The following is a 19,794-nucleotide window of genomic DNA, read 5'->3' on the forward strand; positions in this document are numbered from 1 at the left end:
TTGTAGCCACAAGAAGTTTTTCTTGACATTAACAATTGGTGGGGTTTGTTTTTGGGAGGGAGGTTGATGGGATAATAGTCCTTTCTAACTAATGGCTGTGAACTTGAAGAAAGACTCACAGACAACACATATCCCTAATATTTCTATAATAAATTGTGGTTTTAGCTAGTTGTTTATATAATCTACTTCCCTATAAGGCTGTGCTTACTCATTTTAGAGTCTTTGAGATTCCCATACAGTAATGAACACAAACAAGTCATTGAAAAATGAAAACATCTCTTAAAAACACTGATATTTTATTGTGGGGCGCTTGGATGGCTCAGTTAAAGCGTTCGACTCTTGGTTTCAGCTCAGGTTGAGGGATCAAGCGCCACACTGAGCCCTGCACTGGGCTCTACAGCTGGTATGAGAATAATGTTTAAACTCCTAAAAATCAACAGAGGGTCTTTAGCTTCTCCCATTATGTCTCTCCCCGTCTGGTTCTGAAAAGCAGAGGCAGGTGAAGCTAGAAGAAACCTACCAGTTTTGAGTTAGTCAGCGGGCCTCGGCCCACATGCCCTGGCTACCACACGAACTGTGTGACGTGGGGCAAACCACTGAACATTTCTGAAACCGTTTCCCTACCTATCAAATCAGGTTTAACACCTACCCCCCAACGAGGCAGGCTTCGTCAGTGAGCTCTGCAGCAAGGCTCGACCACTGTCAGTCGCATGGTTCCTTCCCTCGCTTCACTACGGGAAAGTCAGGAGAAGTTCAGTCGTACAGAGCAAAACGCAGGGCATCTCGCTTGGTGTCCTGGGCGCCCTCACGATGAGGCATTTTCTCACAAACATCAGGACTTCTCTTGCACACTGGGGAACTGAGCAGAGAAGCCTGCCCCCAGCACACCCGCAGTGGTGGAAATCAAGGACACGGCCTCAGCACCGCTTGACAAGCTCTACGAGTACATATTTGAGATTTGTTGCTCCAATGATGGAATCTTGCTGTTTTCAACAGTCCCCAAGCCCCGTGCAAAGCGCTTTTTTGCTGGGCTGGGAATACAGTAAGAAAAGGGAGACAGTGCGCACTCACGCAGATCCCGTTTCAGCTGTTTTTTTTTTTTTTTTTTAAGATTTTATTTATTTATTTGACAGACAGAGATCACAAGTAGGCAGAGGCAGGCAGAGAGAGAGGAGGAAGCAGGCTCCCTGCTGAGCAGAGAGCCCAATGTGGGACTCGATCCCAGGACCCTGAGATCATGACCTGAGCCGAAGGCAGCGGCTTAACCCACTGAGCCACCCAGGCGCCCCTCAGCTGTTTTGAGATTTAACTGCGCTACTGTCTTCCCCTCCCCTTCCTGCGCAGCCGGAGCACCTGCGCTGTGTCTGGGCTAGGAAAGCAAAGTCCTAGACCTGCACCCAAGAACTCACAGTCAGCCCCCAACATGGCCACTGAGACCCTCTCAACACTCAGCAGAACACAGGTTTCCATGAAAACCTGCTTTTCTGAAAAGATAAACACATGCACTGAAATTTAGCTTAGATCTACTTGAGGACTTTTATTTTGCAGTTCCTCGTTTCTAAGCATTCCTTTAGATTAAACTCATCCCAATCAAAAAGCTTATGTTACTTTTTTTTTTTAATTTTATTTATTTATTTGACAGACAGAGATCACAAGCGGCAGAGGCAGGCAGAGAGAGAGAGGAGGAAGCAGGCTCCCTGCTGAGCAGACAGCCCGACACAGAGCTCCATCCCAGGACCCTGAGATCATGACCTAAGCCGAAGGCAGAGGCTTTAACCCACTGAGCCACCCAGGCGCCCCCTTATGTTACTTCTTATGAAGATAAGGGAATATCCATGTAGTGGACTACACAAACAGAGCCAATATATCCAAATTGAAACAGGTTAAAGAGACAGACAAGACAGCACCCCAGTTTCTAGGATACTCCAGTGCATAAATTATTATCCCAAATATAAAGCCAAAAGAACAAGTCTGGTAACTGTTTGAAGTGATAGGTTACAACAGTTTTTTTCAGGACCCTTCACGGCTGAGATCTAATCCAGTCAGGTCAACATTTATATATCTGATCATCCAATCACACTCAGCACTTAGAACAACAATGCAATTGTTACTTGAAACTTACGACTAAGCCCAGTGAGATTTTTTTCCCATTCTTCTTGGCTCCTGTTCTATTAATAGGTGAGAGATATTCTCTGAGGAAGTACCTACGGACTACAAATATTTCATGGTAGTAAACAGCAAAGGCACTGGCAATTTATGTTTTCTGGACAAAGTAAATCATAAACACAATACTCAGAAATTTAGCAATGCCTGAACTAACGTTATTTTTAACCAAGTTCTGTTTTTCCACATTTTACAGAAGAAAGGCTCACGGAGAAATTTATCTCTAAAAAAGTGCATGACGAAAATTCCTGAATGTGAGGAGGTTTCGGTACTAAGGAGGGTGACGTGTGACTTCAGCTGCTTTTCTTAATTCCCTAACCTTTGTGGAGCAGCAATTCATGCCAGAACTTGGTTTAAAAAAAAAATTCTAAAGGCCATTGTCAAATAAAAATAAAGGCTGTACTTTTACAAAACACACACAGCCCTTCCCGAGGCTGCAGTGCTACTGGCTGAAATATACAGACACTGGGATCAGAATACATGTATATTTAAATCATTTTTCTTGAAGGAATGAATTAGGTCAGTGCCCTTAAGAAGCTCCCCATCAGCTCTCTTTTCCAGTCTCCAAACAGTGAAACCCTTTGTCCATTGTATCAACCACTGTAAACTGTTTGGACATCTATTGTTAGCCCTGGCTGACTGGGTAAATCTGGTTAAAAAGAGATAAAATGGGATTCTGTCAATGTATTTCTCGCACAATCAAATTTAAGCAAACTTTGCAAAGAGCAAGCTCACTCTAACTGCTACACCAGTGCCTAAAATGAAGTTCCTGCTCATACTTATCTTGGCACTCAGAGTATTTGCGTTCCTGTCGCTTCAAATTTTTCTGCAAGGAGCCTTCAGAAGTAGCACTAGAGATAAAAGCCTAAAATAAAATGTTAATCAATAAATCATCTGGCCAGCCCGCTTCAAAGCAATAATAGTAAGGTCCCTGGAAAGTTAAAAATTGATTCAATCGATTCAAGATGTTTCAATGTCTCAAGAGCAATGCAGTGTAGTTCAAATTTCATAATACTAGCTAGAAATAGGACAGTCACTACTGCCAAATGTTTCAGTGGACTAGCGTGTGCTGTGAGCATGAGATTCTAGGCACCAAACAGGATAAAAATCTAATCTCCTTCCAATCTCCTTCCATTTCATTTGTCGAAAGATAAAGACAGAAAAAGGGAACATCCTTTTTAGCCCACCTGTCAACAAGATTTATATATCACCTTTTACTTTATTAAAAACTAACAATCAGAATGACTTCAAAAAAAGCCACACTCATTAATTTTTATAAAGTATATATCAAAGCAGCTGTTCTTAGAATTAAGTCACCTTTCAGTTTCTGCATTAATTGGTAGGCTTGCAAATTATAATTTCTCAAGCTTACTCATATAGAAAAGTCCCTAGAATCAGAGATCAGTAGCTCAAGAAGCTGAGGCCCTGCAGAGAAACCATTATATGTGGCAGGTCTTCCAGCAGCCGCCATCCTCCGGCAGGTCACTGTAATGAAGCTCCAGATTTGAATGTGCGTTACAGAGAGTGGTCTTAGGACTGCTTTGGCATCGTGTTTTTCTGTAATGATGATGATACTAGTAAGTTATAACCACTGCCACTCAGGTTGCCAGTGCAACGCCAGGAGGCATCTATTCCATTTCTTGTTGGGTGGCACTCCTCTTCCCTTACTCCCCAAGGCCAGAAACCCCCGGCCCCCTGGCCAACAGGGTGCACTTGATTAAGATCTAGAAGGAGGAAGGAAAGCAGATGCCTTTTGTTTTCTTCTTTCCTATAGCAGCAGTCTCAGGCAAAGCAGATTTGCCAGACTGAGCTCTGCAGGTGTCACTAAGTTCCCTACTATTTCAGCCGCCTCTGCACGGCAGAGGCTGAGCAGTTGGAACGGTGTTTCCAAGGTCCCGGCTCTGGAGCACAGCAGCTTTCTAACTTGCTGTGGGACAAATATGAAAGCCAGTCGTGGGCTCTTGGTTTCTGTCCCTCTAGCCTCTTGTTTTGTCGGCATTAATGCTCTCCATTAAGTTCCTTTCTCCTTGAAATTGCTAAAATGATGTCTCTTTTCTTCACTGAACCCCAACTGATCAGGCACAGAGTGCCCATCTTACAGCTGAGAAAAAATGAACATGAGAAAAGGAAACTACCTGAGGTAGAACAAGCAGGTGGCAGGACAAAGGAATCCATACTCACATGTGCCTGACTTCAGAGTGACATAATGAAAGTTAAACATGTCCCCAACACACGACCCAGCAATTCTACACCCAGGAATTGAGTCCACAAAGCAAAGTGTAGGTAATTTCCCCAGCAGCTTTAGTCATCATAGGAAAACACAAACAGACAACAACCTAAATATCCATCAAGAGAAGAATGGGTCAACAGACTGTGGGGAACTCATGTAAAAGGACAACTACTCAGCAGCGAACAAGAACTGCTGAACCATACCTAATACGGGTGACTCTCAGTTACGTTGAGCTAAAGAAGCCAAACACAAAATACTGACTTCATTCATACAGATCCTCTGAAAGTCAACCGGAACTATCCCATGGTGAGAGAAGTCAGAAAAGAGGCTCCCCTGGGGGTGGGGTGATAACAGTCAGAAAAAGTGGCGAGAGAAGCTTCTAGAGTGATGCAAAGTCCTGTGTTTTGGTCTAGGTGGCAATGACACAAGTGGCTCCATTCATGTAAGTGTTCATGCAGCTCTGAACCAGATCGTGGGGTCCGCATGGTACTGTGGGTACACTCAATGCCACAGAACTGTACACTTTAAAATGGTTAAAATGGTGGCTCCTAGGTGATGTGTACCACAACGAAAACAAATTTATCAAGCTGTCCACTTGAGATTCTGTGCATTTTTACTGTAAGCTATACTTCAATAAAACACCAGAAAAACAACAAGATTAAAAAGGCTTCATTATGAGTAATCAAGCTTGCAAGGACAGACCCTGGATACTACTGTTTCTATGGGAAAATTTTTCTGTTTCCCACACATTTTTTAACCCTATTCTTTGGTAAATTGAGTCCCCCTCTCCTGCCTCTTCCTGACTTGGGGAAAGACACATGCAAACACTACACTTAAGCAGTATACATGTAAATACTGCTCCCACACCTCTGATTAAAATTCAGATTTGATCTGCTAGAAAGAAGGCCACGCTATTCAAGACGAGCCCACTGCCTCTTCTCTTCATTTTAGCGTGTCGCCTGCCCGTTTTGAGACTCCCAACAGTAACACCAGAAGGAAAAGCACCAGTGTTTTCAGCTCCATTTCTGGAAAATCTCAATGAGTGTCTAAGATGCCACAAATCTCTCTCCCCTCTTAAAAGTCATGCAGACACTAGACAGACCAGCCAAGGTAGGCAAAGTGTTCTGCCTCAAGTTATGCTGAGAAACTCAGAAGTGCCTGACGTGACGCTGAAGCTCGAGCGACAGGGATTCTGTGTCGGTGAACGATGAGGGCCTGTGGCCATAAGCAGGAGGCTCGTCTTCAGCCCGACTGCGGAGACCCGGCTCCCGACTCCCGGCCTGCCTTGCCTTGCTTCCTGCTCCAGGCAGCGGGGCCTCGGAGGGAGAAGGCCACAGGAAGAGAAGGGGGTGCAGGAGACTCCCAGTAGGCAGCTCTTCCTGGGAAGAGTGGAGGGGAAGAACAAAGTCACGCAGGATGACCGCAGGTCCTGGCTTGGCCGCAGAGCACACGGCACACGCTGAGGTGGTACATTATTAAGCTGTGACTGAGTGACAGATCTTCCCAGGAAGCTGAGGAGCTGAACAACTACTGCCACTTCTGGTTTCTCTGTTCTTTATTTTATTAATTTATTTTATTTTTTTTATTTTTTAAATTTCTCCCTGCTGAGCAGAGCCCGATGCGGGACTCGATCCCAGGACCCTGAGATCATGACCCGAGCCAAAGGCAGGGGCTTACCCCACTGAGCCACCCAGGCACCCAGTTCCCTGTTCTTTAGAAAAATATCTATCAGAGAAAATCTGCTGGACCTCTTCTTTAAAGAAACAAACAGAAAACAAACGCAAGTGTTTTAAGGAGCATGGAAGTACTTTCAGACAAGAAAGTACTTTATAGCAGATTTATACCCAACCGCTTAGAACGTTAAGCACCAGAGAAGACTTCAAATACAACTCCTCATTTCCCTACACAGAAACTTCCATTCACGGGCCTGAGCTGCCACCACCCAGCTAGCTGCCACAGCTTGCGCACTACAGAAAATGCCAGTACAGACTCTACCGGTTTTTTCCTTACTCACAACTGTCCATCCACTCACTATGTAAATGTCAGGAATCCACTCTTGACTTCCCAGTGGGTCTCCAATTTTTTGTATTCAACAGCAGCCTTCCCCAGATCCAGTCGGTTCAGTGTGGTACACTCAATGGATATGTTTGGTGCCAGGTCAGCTTCTGGGGTTACCCTCATGACTCAGACCAAGGAGGGGCTCGGGGCAGACCGGAAGTGACTGGCACGGAGCAGACATGATAAGGGCTCTAGTAAATACTGGCATGTGCACACCAACCAATCAAGGGCAAGAAGGAAACTGATTCAGCTGAGTGAAGAAGGTTAAGGGAGGAACCAGGCTTCTAAAAATGAGCTCACAGGGACATTCCTTCTAAAGGAGTCATTCTTTTCAGAAACAGAAACGATTGGTTTTGCTAACTAATTCCCTCAAATAATTTCATTCTGCTTTTGCCAGACGTATTTGCAAATGGCCCTCTGTAGACTGAAAATGAGCTGGTTCCTCTTACAGCATACACCACCCCCCTTCCCAAAACGGACTCAGGGCCTCAGGCGTGCTCTACTACGTAAGGCACAAAAGAAACCCTGCAACCAAGAACTAGGAACACTGCCTCTACTGCTGTGACATAAATGGCTCTCAAAAAATGGTTCCCAACAAAGCCACATTCGGACCATTATTTCCTCCTGAGAGGAACGAAGGTCTTAGAAGCTACAAGTCTGAGAAAAGTTCACTTATACCTACTGATGATTCGAAAGCATTATTTCCCCCGTCCCCCTTCAACTCCAATGGACAAAATGTAGAGTATCTGCAGTGTTCTTTCATCTCTACCGAAGTTTTTCTTAATACAATGGCAAAAATATAACTGGACTTGAATCATTATCTGTTAATTAAAGCCTAATAACGTTACCTACCAGGAAGACTAACTATCCCAATAATTGTCTTACAATGTATTATATATAACCCCCTCCAAATGCCTCTGGCTTGTCCCCAGCTATAAATATATAACTATATATTTAGTCTCATACTTACACACAGTATCTATCAGATGAGGCCTACTGTAATTAAATTTTCCAATGATGCCATTTTTTCTTGTGAACATAATGTATATATTCATATGGCTGATTAAATTCTATAATAGAAAATAATAATTGCCCTATTAATTCTGAAGTCCATCTTTATGTATGCACATAGGTAAAATTTAGAAAACACGTGCATTCAAGGATGGGACATGACATCTTTGCCATGATTAATGGTGTAATTTGAACTTTTTTTGTCAGTACACCTCCCTAAAATAAATACTTTATTCACTCCTAGCAATTGTCCTGCCCCCACCAAATCTCTCCCACACAAATGAAATGTTGAGAGAAGACAAATAGAAACAGAAACTATAAGCCATGAATATTTAATTGGGCTAAATATTAGGCTGAAAGTTACAATAAATGTTATTACAAAATGCATATTGCTGTGGTCTAAAATATACAAGGTGTGGAGGCACCCGGTTGGCTCAGTGGGTAGGCATGTAACTACTGATCTTGCGGTCCTGAGCTCAAGTCCCACGTTGTGGGAGAGAGCTTACTTAAAAAAAAAAAAAAAAAAAAAAATTACAAGATGTATAAATTACTGATAAACACTGCATTATGTTTTTAAGGTTAAAGACCTGATTTAACTGTTACCATCTGGCAGAAGCACTAAACAAATATCTGCGTGGACTTAAAATGACTAAAGTACAAGTTACTAATTGAAGGTTTAGGATTTCATGTAAAAGGTGTACATGTGTGTGCACACGTGCCCGCACACACACGATTAAGGATTTTGGTGACTGAAACAAAGTATTTTCTATTCTGGTTTTATTTACCTACCATGACCATGAACTTCCAATTATTCATTTTTCTAGGTCACCGCAGGGTTACTTTTCTTTCTTTTTTTTTTTTTTAAAACCTCAAGACTTCCCATTCCTACTACAATCCTAGCTAAAGCCTACTTTACAGACCAACATAAGCTACATTTTTTAAAAATTAAATGCATTTTGGGGTGCCTTCCTGGCTCAGTTGCTAGAGCGTGTGACTCTTGATCTCGGGGTTGTTGAGTTCAAGGCCACGTTGGGTGTAGACATAACTTAAAAAATTAAACCTTTAAAAAATAATAATAAATAAGGTGCATTTACACGTGAGGCTCTTTGGTTCTCTGCCTTCTCCAGCAGTGCTAGATTAGGCAAGCAAGCTGTGCTCCAGAGCACAGTGATGTCTCCGGCAGTGCGGAAGCACCGTCTCCATTTTCAGTCCATCCCATCACAGGTGTCACACGAGCAGATTTTGTCTGGCTTTCCTGAAGGTGTGGTCGAGGTATACGCAGCTCTCCATAACTAAACATCACACTCACATTTTAGAAGTACTACCAAGGGCCGTGTTCACAGTTTTTGCCTTATTCTCCTATGACTCAACCCCAAAATTTATTTCTCTTACATCAGACTCTTTCTTTTACTTAATACCAATCATGCCTCATTCTAAACAACCTATACATGAAGTAAGTGAATTCGGTAGCCATCTTTATATTTATCCCTGGAGCACAATATTCATGCAAAATAACTGAAAAATAATGTGCCACCTTTAAGTCTGTCTTTGTAGCACACTTTAGAAAACACGGTTTAAGGAACAGCAAAAAAAAAAAGGAGGGGTGGGCAGAAAAATGCTTAATCAGCATATCGGATTTTTTTCAATAGGACAGTCTTTAGTCTCTTTTCTGAGCTCACAGGTTATCAAGGCTGATGAAACTGGTGCGGTGGATGGCCAGATGACAGAGGTTTTAGACCCTTTAAAAATAGAATGAAACCATCACCTCGCTGGCCTGCCTGGGCTCTAGAAGGGAGAGGCCAAGTTAGGTGCATTTCCTAATCAAGCTGAACAAGTGAAAGCAGACGCTTAGCAACTCCAAGCTCTGCTGTGGATGGAATGCTGTCGGTGGTGTAGATGGTGTACCAGGTTAGCCAGTGTTCTGTCTTTCCCAGGTGCCCTTCAAACCTGCAACTAGCAGTACTGACAGTACTTAATGTTAGGACTGAGCACCTGAAAATTTCTTTCCACTAGTGTTACATGGTATTTTAAAAAAAAATTTAATGGTAGTACCACCTTAGACCCTCATAAATTTCGTAGCGATATCAGCTTCTGCTAGCAAGAGTCATCGTAAAAATTCCTTTGGGGTGAACTAGGCCATAAATAGTTTAAGGTAAGATTTCTTTCTTAACCTCAAAAAGTTCACAAAAACTCTGGAGTTTTTAACCCCTAAATAGGTGTTGAATCTGACCTCTGAGTCTATGTTTTTGACCCCAATCCTTGGATTTAGGAGCAAGAAACTAGCTCAGTAAAACATCTGAGATAATCATTCTGTCCTTCAACTGGATTCCCCATGTACATGCGCATCAGTCACACCCTCTTATACCCCAAATCATCGTCAATGGAAAATGCCTTTCAGCACCAAGGCTGGCTGGCTAGTCCAAGGCCATCCGGCCAACAATTGTTGGCCCCCCATTACTGCTCAGACTCTAATCAATGAGGCATTTCATAGGAAGCCAGCTTTCAACCTAGATAAATTAATCTGTAGCCACAACTCCTTAATGGGATTTGCTTTAGGGATTAGGCAAGGAATTCCCTGATGGCTCATATTCTTGGTAAGAGTTATGTTGAAAGTTTCAGCTGTGATTACTAACGCTTCCTCTTAACCCCACCCCCGCCACCCCCACCGCCACCAACTCCCCGCCCAAATCTGCATGACTTTGTCAACCATGGAATGTAATACTGTCCACAAGACTCAAGCGGCCCCGCCTAGTTTCAAGAACTCACCTGTCTCTTAAAAACTTCAGAAGAGAACCCTTTCTAAACTCCACTGCAGGGATTTTTACATCCCCCTTGCATTCCCAGGCACTTCTGCAAAAGATAAATGGCTGGCTGTAACCTTTTGTCAGTGTATAAAGAATTAGATCAAAAGTTAAACAAATGTAGGCAGAAGTCCTTGCAAATGGAATTCCCCAGGCAGATGAGGTTAGAATTCATCCGTCTTAGGCATTTTTGTGCCTCAAAAATAGTAATATTTCCTGTTTAGGGGGCGGGGTGAAGTGTTTACTGGGAAACTGGTTCACTTCTTTGCAGGGAAGTCAAGTCACTTATACATTTGGGATTTTAGGACTCCGCTCCCCCCAAGTAACCCCCCCCAAGTTCTCTTACTGGCATTCAAGGCCTTTCAAGAGTGTGAGCAACTCTTTTTGTTTACCTCAGCTCCTGCCTAGACACCTACATGGTACCTCCTACCTGTACTTCTAGATCCTTCCTCCCAGAACCCAGCACTTGGAGCTTTCAGCACCTGCCCTGGTTCTTATGACCCGGCACCCACACATGCCCAACACCCTAACAACATTTCACGCAATCCTCACTCAACTCTCTAAGGTGGGTGTGTCATTCGCACATCTTCTTTACTGGCTTGCACTGTGAGGTACCTGTTCAAATGCGGCCCTTTCTTCCCAGAAAGAATCCCTAAAGGGAGCATGTGTAAGGGAGTCCCATCTCGCCCGTGTTTCCCTACTGCACAGTTCGCCTCTGTGTGGCCACACCCCCACCGCGCCCCCAGCCACAAGGATCCCAGCGGAGTCCACAGTCTCAACAGTCTGAAAAGTTCAGCTCGGGCACACTCCTGAAGGCACACACTGAGTCTTGCTCATATTGTACCCCTCACAGAGACCGGCCCAGGTAGGCAGGGGCTGGTTATGAGCTGTGTGGTCGTGAGAAGCGGCAGCAGCCATTGCAAGGAAAGAAATCCCCCTCCATCAGTCTCTGGGAGCAGCTCTGAAAAAGTTCAAGAAACACCTCAAAAGCCACAGTTGCCGGAGTGAAGCACCCCTTCTCTCATCTCCGGGGTGAGGAGAAGCCTTAGCATCCCATTCTTATTTCTAACTGGAACTCATCATTCTTAATTCCGCGCACGCTTTCCCTACAAGACAGTGTAACAGAGGCACGCTCTTAAACACCCCTACTGCCCGAGCAGGATATTAAATGCTAAAATGCAACTACTCCTACTCACTTAAAGCATCTCCTCCTCAGGTGTGGGTGATGTCCCCCCCCACCACACACACACACACACACACACACACACACACACACATTGTCCCTCCCAGGAATGATTCTGACAACGCAGGGCTGGTCTCTCCCAAATGACTGTCCGCACACCCAGCACAGACCACCAGAAGATGTGAAGCAAAGGCCCTCTTTCCCCTCTACTAGGATTCCCCAAGCTAAGGGAGGGCGTGCGGAGTCACAGGGCAGTTTCTGTGACGGGCTGAGTCTCGGCTGGGAACCGCAGGGAAACCACATCCATTATTAGACCAGACAGCCGCCAGGGAAGCAGCGCTGCTGAGAACCGAAGCTACAACAGAGATGGGAGGCTTATTCCCTTACTAAGCCCTGGAGTATCCACTCCCAAGTTCCGCCACATTTCAAGAATGTGAAAACCCTGCAGTCAAACCCTGGTTATTTATAACTTAAACTACTGTGTAGAAGCGGAAACTTGACAAATGAAGACATAAAAGAAAGGGAATGGTGACAGGTAAGATAATACTAGAGGAGAAGGCATTCCTCACTCCCTTTTTGTGGCTCCCTCCAAAACCCCATCTCCAGTCCCTACCGAAAACAACTTCTACTTGCATTAGAGGCAGCTGATTAAAAGGGGAAATGAGGCTCCCGGTCTCCAAAGAGTTGTCAGAGTTGTCTCACACACACATGCCTGTAACTTTGCATCAAGCAGAGTCTGTGGTTTCCAACAGAAGGAAAACACAAAGGCACGCAGCAGCTCCACAACAGGCAGGACGAGATGCCTTCAAGGTGGCAGAGATCCCGGACGGAGTTCACGAGTTTCCCCTACCCTCCTGGAGGCTTAATCGGAAACCCGAGCGACTTCAGGGAGGAGAGAAAAGGATCCAGGAGCCTCGGAGGCCATGAGCCGCCACCCGGGGGGCTGAAATCTACCCCCGCCCTCGGCCTCCCCTTCAGGTGGGAGGGCAGCAGCTACCTAGCGCGCGCCAGGAAGCCCACCACGCGCTCCCACGCTCGCTCCCCGAGACCCTTCTCCCAGCCCGGCGGACTCGAGAGGGCACTTACACGGAGCCAACCTGACAGCTCCCGCCGCGGTGGAAAGCCGCGATCTCCTCGCACCGGCATCTCGGGCGCAGGTCCCGCCTGGGTTCCGCTCCTCCGCGTTGTCCGCGCAGAGATCCGTCCTCGGACCCCAAGCCCGGGCTGCGGGACGACCGGCCCCCGGGGAGCACCCTTTGTCCCTCCTCCCGCCGCCCGCCCCCCGCCGCAGCGCAGCGCCGCGCCTCTGCGCCGGCCGCCGGACCCGGGAAACTCTCAAACGGGCCGCTACCACCCCCGCGCGGCCGGGGGGTGCGGGGAGGGCTCGCAGGGCCAATCCCCGACGCCCCCGCGACCGGCCGCTTCGCAGGCGACTTCCGGCAGGAGCGGGAGGGGCCGGCGGCGGCGGCGGCAGGGGGACCCCGAGGTGCGAGCGACCCGCGGCCCCCACGCCTTGCCCCCCGCCCCAGGCGGCGCGATGGTTCGCTCCGCGGCGCGCACTAGGCCGGCCGGTCGGGCTCCGGCTCCGGGCGCGCGCGGGGAAGCGCTGGGCCAGCCGCAGGCAGCTTGCGGCCGGCCTGTCCCGAGGCTCTGCCTTTGAGGTCGATTGCGCATCCGGTAGGAACACTTTTTGGAGAGGTTTGCGGCGCCTCTTTAGCTCTCTTCCGAGAGGAAGAAGAGGGGAAACCCCAAAGTTTTCTGCCCTGCCTAGAGGCCTGCCCAGCCAGCCAACACGTACAGGGCACTGTACCCCACATTTCTCAGCTCAGCACCTGATGACCCGAATTCCGAGGGTGTTGGGATGTTCGTGTTAAATAAAACATGACTTCGAGGAAGAAATACTCGAGGTTATCTCTTTGACACATTTCCAACAACTCCAATAAAAAGACGAACACCTCTCATCGTCAGCTTAAAAGGCAACTGTAGGTCACAAATGTTTATCGAGTGGGATTTACTACTTAATTCGACTCAGTACGTTTACTCGTTTTAGAGGCCTATATACAAAGAACTGCATAAGAGAAGTAAAAGTTTCCTCACTTTAGGGGCATGTAAATTATTCGGAGACTCAAAACAAGTACACTGATTAAAAATATAATTTGGGGGGCTCCTGGGTGGCTCAGATGTTAAGCGTCTGTCTTCTGCTCAGGTCATGATCCCAGGGTCCTGAGATCTGGCTCCCTGCCCCGGGGAAACCTGCTTCTCCCTCTCCCGCCCCCACCCCCGCTTGTGTTCTCTCTCTCTGTCAAATAAATAAAATCTTTTTAAAATATATATATTTATATTATATATATATAATATATGTATATAATATTATATGTTATATAATATGTTATATGTATATAATATAAATAATTTAGGGTTTGAAATCTAAGGGAACCACCCTGCTCTTCCCTTAAAATTGCTTTCCCTTAAAGCAAAACTCGGCCTAGGCTCACAAATAGAAGGTAAGAGGTAAAAGGTCTGGTCTAACCCGCTGACGAGATGCAGATGCTGGGCTCTCTCCCTGCAAAATTGCTTCACTTCCTGCCTAATCAAAACAAGCTTGGCAGTTTATGTGGAAAAACAAGTCCAACAGATGCCGCTCTGAAAGTGTTAGGCTTCTGGACTCCTTTGGGGTAGCTAAGTGTATGCCTCTGGATGAAAAGCACTGTGAGTAACATTTCCCACATCCCTTCAAGCCTCCAGACCTAGATGTTTGGGTAGTAGTCCTGATGTCAGGTGTTACTCTCCTGACCTAAGCACCGATTTAAAAAATGTTTCCCAAATTAGGTAGTGCCGCCAAACAATAACAGTGCTAGCCTTTGTGAACTGGTCACACCTTAGTGATGTGAGCTTTCATTAGCATTTAAAAAGGAAGAAAGGAATCCAGAATGTAGCACTAACATCTGCTGAATGATTTCCTTTTTCTCTCTAGAGATGCACTGTCCAGTATGATAACCACTTCCCACATGAAGGTATTTAATACACTTCATTTTAAATTAACTAAAATTAAAGGAAATGACAATTTCAGTTTCTTAGTCACATTAGTCACATTTCCAGTGCTCAGCAGCTACCTGCAGCTAATGGCTACCATCCTGGACAGCACAGACATAGAGTGTTCCTACCACTGCACAAAGCTCTATTGGACTACACTGCTCCAAATACTAAAATAGTCTTATACTGGAAATACTCTTCTTCTGCCACAGTGCCTGCCACAGATTAACAATAAATAGTTGTTGAAAAACATGGTTCGGTTAGTACATTAGCATTGCTGGTGGCAGTTATAAATAAACTTTGTGGAGAAGGAATTAACAGTACATATCTTTCACATGTGGGTTGCATATTTCAACCCCACTCCCAGAATTTGTTTCTCCAAAGAAATGCTATCAAACGATCACTGAACGGCTTCTATCAAGCCAAACCCCCTGATAAAAGACTTAGGCTCCCACTCTGGGGATCTCAGTCCATTACAGCAGACACTCAGTAAGTAATAAAAAACCGTAAGTGCTGGGATTTCTGGAAAACTCAGGGGACTTTGGCGAGGGGTTCTTCACTCAGATGGGGTTCAGAGAAGGCTTTCCAGACGTGGGGTTGGTTACAGGAATGAGCTTTTGAGACAGAAAGGAGGGGGAAAGCTTTCCAGGTGAGGGGAGTAAATACAAATGGAGAAACAAGGAACGAAGGGACACAGACTTGCTCTTCAGGGCCAGGAAGTGAGGTTGCCCAGGCAGGCAGTGGCTGTATTGTCCCGTGAACACCATAGCAGTGGGATGAGATTGGCATTTTATAAAGATCACTCTGTCAGCTTCTGGAGGAAAATGAATGTGGCTGGTGGGAGAGGGGTGAGGGGTGTCAGTAAGCATGAAAGACCAGCAAAAAAATGCATTTTTCTGTGGGAAGGCAGGTGAGAGATGATATGGCTATCGGGCAGTGTTAGACCAAAAGGAGCCACTTCTCAGAAACTAAGGGAGTGTAATCAGCAGGTTGGTTGACTGCCTGAATACAAACGATGTAAGGAAGAGGGAAGTGAGTCTAAGGTGACTCTTCGGGTTTCTGGCTTAACTGAGTAGATGACGGTATCTCTAGTGGAGAATGCAGGAGTGGGAGCAGATCTTGGGAGGGGCCTCAAGAAAGATGGTGAGTTTAGTTAAGGACTGACTGAGTTTCAAAGGCTGTGGGTCATGCAGGTGGAGTGCTCTGCACTAGTCACTGATGAGTCCTTGGGTAGAGAGCTCTGGGGTGGAGGGAAGAGATCTGAGAATTGTCCTTGTATCAAGAAAGTTGAAGTTGGGGGAGGAAGTGAGACTATCCAGAGACACTACGTAGATGGAAGCAGCAGAGGATTAAAGATAGGACCCATGCAGCCTGTTTTCATAATAACCTTTATTATGACAGGCAAAAAAAAAAGATAGGATCTGGGGCGCCTGGGTGGCTCAGTGGGTTAAGCCTCTGCCTTCGGCTCAGGTCATGATCCCGGGGTCCTGGGATCAAGCACCCCATTGGGCTCTCTGCTCCGCGGGGAGCCTGCTTCCCTTCCTCTCTCTCTGCCTGCCTCTCTGCCTGCTTGTGATCTCTCTCTCTGTCAAATAAATAAATAAAAATCTTAAAAAAAAAAAAAAAAAAAGATAGACTCCATCTCCGGAAATGCCAATATTAGGGGGTAAGCTCAAATCCCCTGAGCAGAGCCCAAAGAGGAAAAGGGAAGAAAAACCTCTCTAGAGCAGTATCCACAAAGTCAAAGGAAGAGTGAATTTCGAGCAGGGGAGACTAGCCAAGAGCAGGCACCAATGAGGAGGTCAGTTAAAGTAAGAACAGAAGATGCTCACCAAGAAGAGAACCAGTGCTTGTCGTGGCCAGAGCTGTTTCTGTGGGAGGATGAGACTGGATGTCAGACTCCCGTGGCGGACTGGGAGGTGAGGCACTTCACTGGACGCCAAGTCATGATAACAAAGGATGGAAACCATCAATGTCCAACAAGAGAGGGCTCCTGAATTACAGCAGATCGACCGAATTGGTATAGCAGGCTATCGTTTAAAATTCCAAGTCTGTCTGGCAACAAGGAGCATAATGATATAATAACCAATGAAAAAGAACACAATCTTATCTACCCTATGATGACAACGAAGAAACTACGAAAACCATATAAATGAATTGGAAACCAAATGGGAACATGATCTGATGACAGGATAGGACAGGATAGGACTGCGTCTTTCTCTTTTCCAACTGTATATTGTTTGTACCATGCTGTTTGTGTAAGGGACAGTTTTTCAATACTTTTCAGTATGCATTACAATGTACAAGATCTTTATAAAAAGTTGGTCAGAAGACCTCAAATCAATGTGATTAACTAAACAGTTTTCATCAAATTTCCTGAAGAATGTTAAGATTTGGATACACACACACACACACACAGACATAGAGACACACACGTATATGTGTATATATACACATATATTTGTAGCACGGTTATGAAGTGTCATTAAGTGGGAATAAAGGGATCCGACATAGAAAAGCTGACAGGGTAAGTGAGCAGTTTAGTCGGCCTCTACACAGAAAGGTTGACTGCAATCTTGGAGGCACTTTTCCGCAACAAACATTTCCTGAACACCTCGCACGTACCCTGGGGCACATACGGAGAAGACAAAGACGCTATATACTGGGGGCCTGGCTCCCAGTGTGATAAAGACATAACCAAGTAAACAAATGATGAGAGGGCGGGAGAGTTGCCCAAGTTCGGTATGACTAATGTGCAGAGGCCGCAGTTAACACTCTGCCCCAGGGAGGGGCACCTGTCAGGAGAAATGCCTGGCCTGCCCTCACCTCCCCTACAGTGGCCTCTTCTCTGCTGGCCTCCCCCACCCTCCTCAGTCCACAAACAGCCATCCCACTAATCGTGCATGCTCACTGAGAAAACTCCTTCCACCAGCACCTGCCACAGGCCCTAAAGTAACATCCAGGAGAAAGGCATGGAAAGTTCTGCTCTGCCCTTCATGCCTTCACTTTTTCTTATTTAATATCACTCTTGTTCACTTTCAAAGTTTGTTAAAGTCTTCTCTTTGGGGGGGGGGGGTGCAGGAGAGGATAAAGGTGACTAGCTACCCTAGGTATCCCAACTCCTAAGTTTCTAGTGAAAGCACCTGGTATGGAACCGCGCCTAAGAGGGGCGCCTGGGTGGCTCAGTGGGTTAAGCCGCTGCCTTCAGCTCAGGTCGTGATCTCAGGGTCCTGGGATCGAGTCCCGAGTTGGGCTCTCTGCTCGGCGGGGAGCCTGCTTCCCTCTCTCTCTCTCTCTGCCTGCCTCTCTGTCTACTTGCGATCTCTGTCAAGTAAACAAATAAAACTAAAAAAAAAAAAAAAGAAAGAAATGGAACCGCGCCTAGTACCACATATTCTCTCATGACTGCCAAACCCCACAGAAAAACAGAGTTATGATTGAGATTCTCCTCATCCAGATCTACGATGAGCTTATAAATGTGATAATATGGAACAAAGTCCACTTCAAGTATAATAGTCATAGATTTGTACACATTACAGAGAGAGCAAATTATTTTCAAGGTAGCCTCCAGCACTTAGAATCCCACCAACGAAAAGATGAGTGCATGATAATCCACAAGGAAGGTTCACCTCAACCTTTTGGGCAACTCAAAATTCTTGCTTTACCTTTGGAAACACTATGTTTCTGGTTCACTGACAAGCACTTTGCAGAGTCCCTATCTTCAGGATTGTTCCCATATCTTAATATTATATAGGAAGAGCAGAAAGCTGTCTCCCTTTTGTCACTTTCCAAAATGTTCATTTATCCACATGTTAGTGTCTCAAAAGGCAATGCCAATATTCACACAGCCATTATTCTGTTCAGGAAACTGGGTGTAACACTCTTTATATTGTTCCATGGTCAAGAAAACTATTTTCAGTTGTTCATTTTTTATACCAGTGGGTTGGGGGGGGGGAAGACGCTCATTATAAGGCATTCAAAGCAGTTCAAAAAAGCACAAAGAAATGTAAAAATCATCTAAAATCCTAATAACCAGCTTCAACATTAGGTGAATTCCAGATATATGCAGATATAGATAAAAGGCTAGCTATAAAACTACCCCCAGAGACCAGAATAATTTAAACAAAAATGAGATCTTATTACAGTGCTATTTTAATTTAAAAATAGTAAATAAAATCCGGTTTGACAGAAAAAAAAAAAGAAAATTGAATAGAACAAAAAAATTCACGAATACAGGATATTTCTTCAACATATTTATCCCCAAAACATCATCTAAAGAGTAAAGACTAACCTAAGCCAATCTTTAGCGGTGAGTTTCCAAAGACATTTCTAAAACATTAAGAGATTAATATTTCTTTGTTGTTGTTAAAGATTTTATTTATTTATCTGACAGAGAGAGACACAGCAAGAGAGGGAACACAAGCAGGGGGAGTCGGAGAGAGAGAAGCCGGCTTCCGGCCGAGCAGAGAGCCCAGTGTGGGGTCTCCATCCCAGGACCCTGGGATCATGACCTAAGCCAAAGGCAGACGCTTGATGACTGAGCCACCCAAGCTCCCCAAGAGATTACTATATTTTTTAATGATTTTATTTATTTATTTGACACAGAAATCACAAGCAGGCGGTGGGGGGGCAGGTACCCTGCTGAGCAGAGAGCCCGATGTGGGGCTCGATCCCAGGACCCTGAGATCATGACCTGAGCCGAAGGCAGAGGCTTTAACCCACTGAGCCACCCAGGTGCCCCAAGAGATTAATATTTTAATGGATAAAAAATTACATGTTTTGAGGTGCCTGGGTGACTCAGTTAAGCATCTGATTCTTCTTCTTCTTTTTTTTTTTTTTTAAGATTTTATTTTTTTATTTGACAGAGAGAGATCACAAGTAGGCAGAGAGGCAGGCAGAGAGAGAGGGGGAAGCAGGTTTCCTGCCGAGCAGAGAGCCCAGATGCGGGGCTCGATCCCAGGACCATTAGACCACGACCCGAGCTGAAGGAGAGGCTTAACCAAGCATCTGATTCTTGATTTCGGCTCAGTCACGATCACAGAGTCGAGCACATCTGAGCCCTGAGTTGGGCCCCATGCTGAGCAGGGGAGACTGCTTAAGATTCTCTCTCTCCCTCTCCCTCTGCTCCTCCCCTCCACCAAATCATGTGCTCTCATGAGCTCATTCTCTCTCTCTCTCTCAAATAAATAATCTTTTTTAAAAAAATTATGTTTCAATCTTAGAAACTTTCTTTTCCTCCAGGACTTGCCTCATTGCTATCTCCCTGTATTTAACCTTGCCTCTCCCAAATCTTCCCCAACAGCCAGAATGATCTT

General features: G+C 45.4%; 1 protein-coding gene across 4 annotated transcripts in view; it reads right to left on the minus strand.

Annotated features, from left to right (window-relative positions):
• Positions 1-19,794, minus strand: part of TJP2 (tight junction protein 2) — a 94,504-nt gene that overhangs the window by 62,153 nt on the left and 12,557 nt on the right. For 2 of the 4 annotated variants that reach the window (XM_044265937.1, XM_044265935.1), the window contains exon 1: positions 12,533-12,701. The exons of 1 other annotated variant lie outside the window; for it this stretch is intronic. In XM_044265937.1, coding sequence (XP_044121872.1) covers positions 12,533-12,592 — 60 coding nt within the window. In that variant the 5' untranslated portion in view covers positions 12,593-12,701. Of the gene's footprint in view, positions 1-6,425; positions 6,445-12,532; positions 12,702-19,794 lie in introns of those variants that run through there. One more of the 4 variants, XM_044265936.1, reaches the window with a different exon arrangement.

The sequence above is a fragment of the Neovison vison genome, chromosome 9, assembly GCF_020171115.1.
Source record: "Neovison vison isolate M4711 chromosome 9, ASM_NN_V1, whole genome shotgun sequence".
NCBI classification, from domain to species: Eukaryota; Metazoa; Chordata; class Mammalia; order Carnivora; family Mustelidae; genus Neogale; species Neogale vison.